General features: G+C 45.8%; 1 protein-coding gene across 4 annotated transcripts; it reads left to right on the forward strand.

The window, feature by feature from the left end:
• Window positions 1–896: 896 nt before the first annotated feature.
• On the forward strand, window positions 897–10,708 carry LOC121434779 (claudin-12). Of its 4 annotated transcripts, none has more exons than XM_041633754.1 (4): window positions 897–1,039; window positions 2,437–2,511; window positions 4,520–4,570; window positions 7,419–10,708. In XM_041633754.1, exon 4 carries the CDS (start codon window positions 7,448–7,450, stop codon window positions 8,180–8,182), a length of 735 nt encoding a protein of 244 aa, XP_041489688.1. In that variant the 5' UTR covers window positions 897–1,039; window positions 2,437–2,511; window positions 4,520–4,570; window positions 7,419–7,447; the 3' UTR covers window positions 8,183–10,708. The 4 variants fall into 4 exon arrangements, with proteins under 4 accessions (XP_041489688.1, XP_041489686.1, XP_041489689.1 ...); XM_041633752.1 differs by having other exon boundaries at window positions 1,037–1,174; XM_041633755.1 differs by lacking the exon at window positions 4,520–4,570 and having other exon boundaries at window positions 1,037–1,174.
• Window positions 10,709–10,941: the final 233 nt, after the last annotated feature.

Raw genomic sequence — 10,941 nt, forward strand, 5'->3', positions numbered from 1 at the left:
TTTAAATGACTAATACAAGAAACATTCCTATCCTTGCTTAGAGTCAAAATTATGCCCTAACCTAGAGGCTCTTTGCAGTTGACAGCGGCTGGGAAAGAGATCAATTTTCTCCAGATGACATCAACCGCAAGAGTAGTTGGCTAACAAAAAGCAGGACACCATATGTTTTGTGTGCTTTTCGTCATGATCTTGTTTGGCACATTTGTTTTTACTGAGATTTTTATTTTGTTTTGATTCTTTTGGGCTTTGTTTTTGTATTGAGAAATAAAATGAAACTGGGTAGGTAGGGAGGTGGGGAGGATCTGGGAAGACTTGGGGAAGAAGAAAAAATATAATTGGAATGTATGAAAAATATAATTTAAAAAGTTTTCAACATTGACCAAGTTTTGTTTCTCCATCGGTGCGTGTTTGTATGGTGCGGTGGAATCCTTTAGAAGCCATAGGCATCACATTTCTTAATCTTTTTTTTTAAAAAATAATCAGTGTACAGAAATTCTTTGAGATGTTTACTTGCACGGGACTCATTTTTAAGAGAAGAAGAGAGAGGATAGTTGATGTGTGGAAGAGTGAAGTTAGATTAATTACCTAATTGCAGTAGATTATCTTTTGCCTGTTGTTAGATAACCACAAAAGTAACATGCAAAGGGCCCCTTGTAAACTTGTGTGGTTATTCTTTTGCATGTACTGTATTTGATTAAGTACTCTAGCGATTCTCGATTTCGCTTCTCACGCATGTGCATGACGGCATTATAAGCCAGTTCCTAAACCAGGCAATAACGGAGCAAGAGGAAGCAAGGGAGGCGGGACCGGAAGGAGGAGGTGGTCGCGGGATATGGCCTGCGGCCCGCGGCCCGATGGATGCTGGGAACTGTAGTTCCGTGCCGCAAGGTGTTCCTGAGCAGGGCCCGGGAAGAGCCTGACTGGCTCCCTGAAGCCGCTGGGGCGGCTTCGCCGGGACGCACTTCCGCGACCGCGGAGGGAGGCGCGGCCAGAGGCTGCTCCGAGTGGGCGAGCACGGTGCTCGGGCCGTGAGGACCCGGTAGGTGTGGTCAGGGAGCTCCGTCTCGGAGTCTTCTGCAAGTTGTTGGAGGGTGTCGTGTGGAACGGCCAAGTGGCGGCGAGCCGGCATTTTAAACGCTGCCCACATGAGCGGCTGGGGAAACTGGCTGAGGAGGTATTTGGTCGAGCGCTAAAACATTTTCATCCCTTCCGAGGAGCATGGAAATGCGGGGCCGCGCTGCTGGGGAGACGGGGGGCGGGGGGGGGGGGGGGGGGCGGGGGTGGAGGCGCGAGCTGCGGTTGCTATTTTCGCGGCAGCGGCTGACGCGCCCGGTTGTGTAACGCTGACCCGCGGCGGTCCCCACGCACCGCGAGCGCGTGTGGCGGGCTCTCCCCATTGGCTGCGCGCTGCCGCCCCTTTCCCTGCGCGACCGCTCGGGGTCTCCTGAGGACGCGGCTCCACCGGGGGAGGGGAGGGACAGTCCCCGCAGCACACCACTGCCACCCTCGGTGACCGCCCTGGAAGAGGTCTCCAGGGGTCCCAGTGGTGTCATTGATGTCAGATGGGCCCTTCTGATTGTGAAGCAGTCACGCTTGCATGCTTGGTATCAGTTCAAGAATCGTGGACGGGAGTGGGGAACCTTGACCCAAGTCAGCACCCAGCCACATCCTGCGCAATTACTGGAATGCGACCAGTGATAAACGCCTCGACCCAGGAAGCTCGCGGGCGTTTATGAGTTTTCACTCAGCCTACCTGTTTGAGCTAAGTAGTATTTAAAAGGAAGTCACTCCTGTTTATAGATAGGGAAACTTCCTGAAATGGCAGGTTGAGCCAAGGATGATAGCTTAAGGCATAAACTAAAAAAGAATATTCTGGTCGCAAATTTCACGATGAACAATGCAGATCCATTTTGTCTGGTTTTGTGAGCACCATTTTTTAAAACACTTTAAAAACAATGAATTTCTTTCGTTCCAAGACAGTTGTATAGTTTCTTCATCGTTCTCATTATTTCATGATAGCTGTGAACTGAATCTTAGAAAAAAAAAGCCATTAATTTTTTTTCATAGATTACTAACCCAGTAAAGTGATTTTTATTTTTAGCCTTAATTATCCTGAACTTTCAAATCACAAAGCGAGTGTTATTTTTCTTTTGGGACTCACATCTAACAGCGACTATAAGAATCGATCACCTGTGTTGTTTTTGTTTTGTTTGCTTTGTAGTGGTGCTGGTGATTGAACCTAGGGCTTTCTGCATGGTGGGCGAGCATCCTAGCACTGAGCTACATTCTCAACCTTACACTCTCCTTTTGAAAAACGTATTGCTTGCCTTTTCTGATGTAGCATTTTATTAAGTCTAGATGATTGCTATTTTTTTTCTGCTTCTCTAGTTTCTAGAAAAGTGCTGTGGTAATTTGGAGCCTTTCCTGTTTCCGTAGGCCCGCATTATCTCTGCTTTGTGTGCAGCTGTGCACCTGTTTCATCTGATTCTGGAGGTGCAGGCGCACTAACAGGTGAGTGTGTCCTTTGCTTATAGAACGTCTCCCTTCTTCTGCTGTCTCAGCCGGGAGCAGTGATTTTCTTCAACAAAATAGCAGTATAGAACCCTTGTGGTACAGTGATTACTGGTTCCGGTTTCCAGGAAAACCCAAATTATAGATAGAACGGATGGCCATTGTTAACATCAAGAATTAATTTAGTGACTATGAGACATACATTCTTTTGAAGTGATTTCTTGGAATTGTCCCTGAAAACAATTATAATGGATTCGTGAATTCCCAAAGCTCTTAGCCATTGTTTTGCATCAGCCTTCTTTGGACTCTCTTCAAAGCAAGAGAAAACATCCTTTTGAAAATATTTTTTATTCCAGGTGATATCATTGATAACATTTGTGTACCAGATGTTCTTCTCTGAAAGTCCCTCTGGCATGGGTGACAGATGTGGAGTGGTAGTTTTGGAACAGAGTATTTTATTTGGTCAGTAACCACTCCAGAACTGTCATCATTGCTAGGAAAATGCTTTTGTTTTTCATTTTACAAAATTAGAGAGACTTTTGGCTGCTAAGGAGCAGGAAACAAGCACACGATCTAGAAACAGCCCCAGTGCCTCCGGGAGCAAGGTGTGGTGACTTGTCCCAAGTGAAGTGAACGGAATTTACACTAAACCAAGGCTGTCATTTTCTCTGTAGCCCAGCTAGACACGTATGGACAGCTATGCATTTCCTCCTTCAGTCAACGAGTAATAGACTTCCTCCCGTGTGCCTGTAGCAAACACCAGGGACAAAGCCAGGATCTCTGGCCTGAAGTTCAGTCTGTGGGAAAGAAGAGTATGTGAACCAGGAGTGGGAGGCATTCTCACCGCTGCCGAAGAGAAAGTCAGAGTGCTGCTCACATCCTGCAGCCAGGGTTGGAGGAAGGCCATAGTTCAGAAAGCGAGAGGGTTCGGTTGGTTTCCCTCACAAGATGACTGACATCAGGTAAACAAAGGATAGGCAGGGACTACACAAGGTCTTAGAGCTTTGGAGAGCTGGCTTAGCAGTTTAGAGCACCTCCTGCTCTTGCAGAGGACCTGGTTTGGTTCCCAGCACACACAGCGGCAGCTCACAACCAGCTATAACTCCAGGTGCACCCTCTTCTGGCCTTGGCAGATACTGTTTGCGTGTGGGGCATACATGCAGGCAAAACATCCATACACAGCAAATGAAAATAAAGCTTTTAAAAAGTGTGGAGGATTAGCATGTGGCCAAGCTCTTAATTAAATTCAGAAGTGGGAAAATTGGACAGGTGAACGGAAAGGCAGAGTGCTTGCATAGACTGTGAGGTCTGCAAGGTGAGAGTGGCCTAGGAGAGACCTAGAACTGGGGTGGAAGCTGGGTGGTGGAACTGTGGGAAGCTTTGACTCAGAGTCTTTATTATTCAGGAAAGGGGAAGCTACTGAGAGGAAAGAAATGAAGCCACAGTCGGAACTAAGTCTCAAGAAAAAATATTCTGGATGTAGAGCTGATTGACAAAGCACAAGAGTAGAAATCTTTTTCCTCTCTCACACATGAAGAGTCCTAATCTGGAAGACAGCAGTATTTTCAGTTTTCAAACGAAATATATCATTTTCCCATCGCCCTGTAAAATGTTATCTCAAGTGGAGTAAGACATCAGATTGTAGATACGTAGTGTTAATAACAGGACAAAAAGTGAAATCACCAGAGGAAGCTGTGAGATGCTCGACATTAACTTCAGCACTGGGGTTGAGGCTGGAGATTGCGCATATTCTGCTCCTGAAACACTTTTTATGGTATCTTTGTTGACTCCGTTTAAAACTTTTAGTCCTTGCTGTCTCACCATGGCAAGCTCAGAGAACTGATGCAAAACTTACGTTGACTTGAAGCAGGGTGTGGTTCAGTACACCAGGACTGCAGTAAATGTAGCTCTGCCCATCTTCATTAGTGTTGTTTGTAGGCTAAGGGTTACAGGAGAGGATGAATAACTGCATATACTGATCCTGTTCCCCGTTGCCTTTGGGTTGCAGGACTCAGTGGCACAGGACACTGTTTGGAGAGATACTGATTACTTTGAAATTGTAAGTATTTGTTCCCATTTCTGGAAGCAGGGATGGACCTGTAGTTGAGTGAAGAGTTTGAGAGGAGTAGCTGAAGGAGTCTTGGAGCTTTAGAAGAAACAGGAATAACCTCCTTCTTATTGCTCAGTCTTTCTCTAACCCAGGGCAATAACTTTTTAATAAATGGTTTACTGGCTTATGTTGCTTAATATATAACAATGTTCACGTAATACACAGCAATTATGCAGTTGATTAACCGTCAGTATTTTGAGTTTGTATGGGGCAGCATGTTTTATTAGCACACTAGACCAGTGACCTGAGTGTCTTCCATTTGTGCCACATGCAACAAAAGACATTTGTTGAACAAGTCATAGCCATTTCTTTGTCTAGCCCACATCTGTGAACTACTTTATATGGTCTTGGTACAGGGCCCACTATGCATTCATATAACCCTGGAATGAATTGTATGCCTGGCGCTATGCTTGTACTCATCGTATATGGGGGAAAACAGGTCAAAACACTCCTGGAACCGAATTCTGGAGCTTGGCAGCAGTAAGCATTCCTAATGCAAGCATTCTCAAACCTGCACCAAAGTGTTCATCCTTTGTGCTAAAATTAAGCAAGAGAGGAGGATTTTTTTTTTACCTGTGTGAAAACTAAACTATAATCTGTCATTTTATTCTGAAAATTTCCTGGGACAGTTGTAGCTTCTGACACTAACAGAAGGCAGCACAGGTGGTAGCTAGTAACTCTGGGAAACTTAGAACCGCCCTCTTTACTCTTAAGTTAAGGCCATCCATGGCCAAACTTGATTTTCATATTATACACTTAATAATGTGTTACTATTTGAATACACAGACATAGAATTTCTGCTAGTAAAACTCTTCCTAATTTGTATGACTCTATAACTTATGCATGTAGCATAGTTTTCTAAAGAACATTGTACCTGCTTGCTGAGACACGTGCTAACCTAGTTTCTTGGCATTTTATCACTGTTATCTTTCTGATCCTGGCTTCTGGGAATGTTCTTGTGCCATCTCAGTAGAGAATATTTGCTTTTGGAAAAGATAATGGATTCTGTGAGCACCATGATAATGTATCAGAAATAAAAGTTACTCTCAACTTCACCCCTTCACCTTGCTTTAAATAACAAGAAAAGGAAATGTAGCCATGAGAATTTGTCTGCTCTGTGGCCTCCTTGGAAAATATACTTGAGTAGTGCTTTGAGATCACTGCAAACTCTCAAAAAAAATTTAAATCTGAATCAGATACTGGTTTATATAGTTAATTATACCAGAGAAAAGAATACAGCCTACTACTTTGAGAAGCAAGAAAAGGCTTGCTGTTGTTTCTGTTACAATAGCATCAGCAGAGAGAGGTGTTCTACTTCAGAATCTCCATTGATCGTCCACAAACGTTAATAGCTCTGTAACCACCAAGTCTAGAGATTTCCCTGAAAAGCACTTGGATCAAATTGAATCAGCCAGAAGGTGGGTGAGCAGAAACCCAGGACTTTGTTCTCCTGTTCTGCTTGCCTGATTTCCCTGGAGATGAGCTCATTCCACTTCTGATAATTTCCTGACGTGTCGAATTATAGCAGTGAGATGTGTTATCCTTTTCCTCATTGAGCATTTGTTCAGCACACCTTGCTCAAAGCTCTCCGGTGTGCCTGGGTACGGTCACACACAAAGGCAGTCGCTGAGCGTCTTCACACACCGCATCCCCCTTTTCTAAGCATCTGCTGTTACACAAACACATTGGATCCCTGGGGGAACCTGTGAGGTAGACACTGCTTTCATACCCATTTTGCGGATGCAGACTAAAGGCACAGAGAATGTCTGTCCATCTTGTGTGGTCCAGAGTCAGTTCTTAACAGCCTGCTGTTCTGCCATGCTTTCTCCGTGCCTTTGCAGACCCCTTACTCCCCTGCTGCCTGAGTCTCGCTGTTTGTTTGCTGGGGCGCTTACGCTCAATCTCTAGCACTTGTAGCCGGCTATTCGTTGTTGAGTGTTCTAGCTCCTGCTGTAAATTGAATTATTCATGCTTAATGTCTGCCTTTTCATTGTACACCTAATATGCAGATTGGCCCATGTATGTATGCCAAATGAATATTAACAACAAAGAAAATTTTAGGTGTGATGTTACTCAAGTTAATTTTGAAAGAAAAAAACGATTGTGGCCAAAACTTTTAGTTGTTGTGTGACACAGTGATGACAAAGTGTGTGTGTGTGCGTGTGTGTGTGCATGTGTGTGCGTGCGTGTGCATGTGTGTGTGCATATGTGTGTGTGCATGTGTGTGTGCGTGTACATGTGTGTGCGTGCGTGTGCATGTGTGTGTGCGTGTGCATGTGCGCGCACATGTGTGTGTGCGTGTGCATGTGTGTGTGCGCGTGTGCATGTGTGTGCATGTGTGTGTGCGTGTGCATGTGTGTGCATGTGTGTGTGTGACACAGTGATGACAAAGTGTGTGTGTATGCATGTGTGTGTGCATGTGTGTGTGTGCATGTGCATGTGTGTGTATGCATGTGTGTGTGTGTGCATGTGTGTGTGTGTATGCATGTGTGTGTGTGTGCGCCCGACCTGGGACACACACTGATGTGCATTCCTGTCGTACAGGGAGGAGATGAAATTCCATCTTCTTCCCTCCCTCCCTCCCTCCCTCCTTCCTCTCTTTCTTTCCAGAGGGGTGGGGTGGGGTCTGGTTTAGGGCTCACTGTAGAGACCAGGCTGGCCTCAGACTTACTGTAGTCCCCCTGCCTCAGAAGGGCTAGGAGCCGGCAAGCTCTGCAGAACTGATGCTGCCAGGCAGTGGCCCTTGTAGCTCTGCTCTCTCCTGCTGTGCCTGATCTGCCCCCTGTGTCACCCCTAGTTTGACCGGACTGCTCACGCTGACCTGCCATGGGCTGCCGAGATGTGCATGCGGCCACCGTGCTCTCCTTCCTGTGTGGCATTGCCTCTGTGGCAGGCCTCTTCGCAGGGACTCTGCTTCCCAACTGGAGGAAACTGAGACTCATCACGTTCAACAGAAACGAGAAGAACCTGACCGTGTACACCGGCCTGTGGGTGAAGTGTGTCCGGTACGATGGAAGCAGTGACTGCCTGATGTACGACCACACCTGGTACCTGTCTGTGGACCAGCTGGACCTGCGTGTCCTCCAGTTTGCCCTGCCTCTCAGCATCCTGATCGCAATGGGTGCCTTGCTACTCTGTCTGATTGGAATGTGTAACACGGCCTTCAACTCCTCGGTGCCTAACATCAAACTGGCCAAGTGTCTGGTCAATAGTGCAGGCTGCCATCTGGTGTCTGGACTCCTGTTTTTCCTGGCCGGCACTGTGAGCCTCGCCCCATCCATCTGGGCCATCTTTTATAACACTCACCTCAACAGGAAGTTTGAGCCGGTCTTTGCCTTTGACTATGCGGTGTTTGTCACTATCGCTAGCTCGGGGGGTCTGTTTATGACTGCTCTTCTTCTGTTCATTTGGTACTGCGCGTGCAAATCTCTGTCGTCGCCCTTCTGGCAGCCGCTGTCCTCTCATCCTCCCAGTATGCACACTTACTCTCAGCCCTACTCATCGCGCTCCCGCCTCTCCGCCATAGAGATCGACATTCCAGTAGTTTCACACAGCACTTAACAGAGATAGAGTTAACCGTCAAGTCCCTATTGTGGCCTCACGGTCCCCTGCGTAAAGAGCCTTTTCCTTTGTTCTTGACTAGTCAGTGGAGCCAAATTTATATATCTTGGTAGAATGAAATGCTGCTAGATTTTATGAGGTCTCTATTACGTTCTTCTCAATGTGAAACATTCCTTCTTTCTTGCTCCTAATCCTAGAAGGGGTTCAGCCTCCCCGTTGATGCCTGTGATAGAATAGCATGGCGAGACACAGTGCTCTTGTGCTTGACCCTGTTTGTCTCTGATGACTTAGACCGAGAGGAGCAGTTAAGTGCAAGGAATTCCAGTCAGGAGAGGATTGCAGTTCATCTCCAGGACTCTGCTAGCTCGAGGGTATAATTTTGTTCTCTCTTAGGACTAATTGCATAGGCACCAGTATACTGAAGATTACTATCTTCTACCTCGTATCAGTGGAAAGTGACATCATTTTAAATGATGTCAGAGTAAGGTTAACATTTGACTTCTTTTTTGGTTTTCAGACAGGCTCTTGCTCTCTCTAGACCGGGCTGCCCTCAGACTTTTCACCGTCCTCCTGTCTGCCTCCTGAGCAATGACTGCAGCCATGCCCACCCACATCTAGCGCACCAGAATTTTTAGTTAGAGTTATATTGTTGGAGCTGAAATGTGCCAAGTGACAGGAAAGATAAAATCCTTTCCAGATTCCCATCAGTCAGGTAGTCCTCGTGCCCTGCACAAGCTTAGCGGCTAAGACAAGTGAGCAAAAGGTTGTTGAAGCCAAATGGTTGCCTTTGAGACCTACATGGCAGGGCACAGGAGCCTTAGTGATGGCATAAGAGTCACGTGGTGGCTCCTGTGTCAATGAGTGATGTGCATGGTGGCAGCTGGACCGCTCAGCTCCTGCTCCCTCCCTCCCAGCCGGCCCTTAGTCTGCCTCGCGCGCGCTCGGGTACTGCGCTGGGGGACACGCAGAGGAGGATGTAGCTACGTCTGTGGAAATTCTGGTCTAATACAGATCAGACTGATAACTGACAACCTGACAACCAGCCGAGAGGCTGCTCTTCCTGGCAGCTGGTGGACTTCTCAAGCGTTGATCCAGGAAAATATTTCAGCTGAGCCGTGCCTGCCTGGCACAGCCAGCCTATGGCACACCAGCAGCAATGTCCTGGACACAGAGATCGACCTGATAACAGTTTCAGATAAGGAGAACAGGAAGGCAGTGGAGAGATTAAACTGTGTCCTTTCTACCTCGGAGATTAAGACGATGCATTAGAGAGAGACGGGTTTTAAAAATGTCTCCTGATGTGATATCAAGTGGAAGAAAGCATGTTGATACTAAAGTAACACTAAGTAACATTCAGAGTTGTTGGTCTTAACTCTTGGTGGTTTGAGCTGCTCAACTGGTATAATTTCAGTGTACTAGCACTGTGTAAGGATTGTGGTATATTATAGTTACAGATTTTTACAAGTGGCTGATTTTGTGATAAACAGTTCATGATGCCTCTTTTGCAAATCTGAGTATTTCTATAGAGATGTGTAGTAGTTTTCCCTAAGTCCAACACTACTTCATGTAGGCAAGTAAAGCCGTTTGTATAATTTTTAAATGCTGTCATTACAAAGCATGCACATCTATGGTTTTTTAAATTATCGCTTTGAATCTTTATCACCTCTGGCTCTTCTCATTCATAGATATCGCTAAGTGTTGATCATTCCAAGAAAACGGCAGCTGGTTTTCAAGATTAGTATTAGTTTTTCTTTTTTGTTAGTTAATCTTAGTGTTTCTCTCACTAAACTGTTGTTCAAAAGGGCCAAGAATTCCACCATCCCTTGGTTGTAGTATAAAGAGTTAAAAGTAGGGCCAAGCATGGTGGCTTTTGACATTAATTCCAGTACTCAGGAGGCAGAGACAGGTGCATCTCTCTGGACATCCTGGTCTCCATAGCAAGTTCCAAGCTGGTCTGAGGTATACAGTGAGACACTGTCTCGAAAAACTTAAAAAAGAGGAAAAGAAAGCAAGCGGACTGACTCACTCAGCAGTGAGAACACGACAGTTTGCGGCTCCCAGGGTTGCACTGCAAACGTGAAGCTTTCTTAGGAGAGTCTTTGGCATCATCATCTATAGCCTTTAATTAGTATTTATTATGAATTCACTCAGGAAGAGAAACAGCTGTTTCTATTGTCATTTTGGTGTTGCAGGTTTGGCATAAATAGCTATTTTGTAAAGCCATCAAAGGAAAGCAGACACTACAGTCCTTCCAGGCCACTTGAGCACTCCTGGGGCCATGTGAGATGGGGTGGATAACTTCTTTTGTTGTTTAAAAGCTGTTCATTTTATAGGCCTTCTAAGGAGCCAGCTTGGTCCACAGCCTCAAATGTGAGATGGGACACCAGGCTTGTGTTGTCCAGCTTCAGAAAAGAATCAATTCACTCTGCTTGTCTATGTGCCCTGTGATGGCTAGTGTGTGCTGTAAACCACACGGTAAAAACCTCAGTGGGCGTGGTGTGCTGCCTCATGGTTATTAAAAGATGTATTTTTACAAGTTTGTCTCGGTTCTTTTCTCAGCTTTAAGGTAAAACATTTTGAGAAATGTTTTCCAAATATATGTCAGTGAAATTAAGGCACTCCTAAAGACTGTGGACTAGGATCTAGAAGTAGGGAGTCACGAGCATCCCGGCTAATGATACTAAAGCGTACTAATCTGCACTCAGTTCCACAGACTCGCCGAAGGTGAGCAAGTGCTAGAGAGCATTTTATGCTAACCA

This window comes from Microtus oregoni, unplaced genomic scaffold (assembly GCF_018167655.1).
Source record: "Microtus oregoni isolate MIOR12 unplaced genomic scaffold, Mior012 000044F_ref0000062, whole genome shotgun sequence".
Taxonomy (NCBI): domain Eukaryota; kingdom Metazoa; phylum Chordata; class Mammalia; order Rodentia; family Cricetidae; genus Microtus; species Microtus oregoni.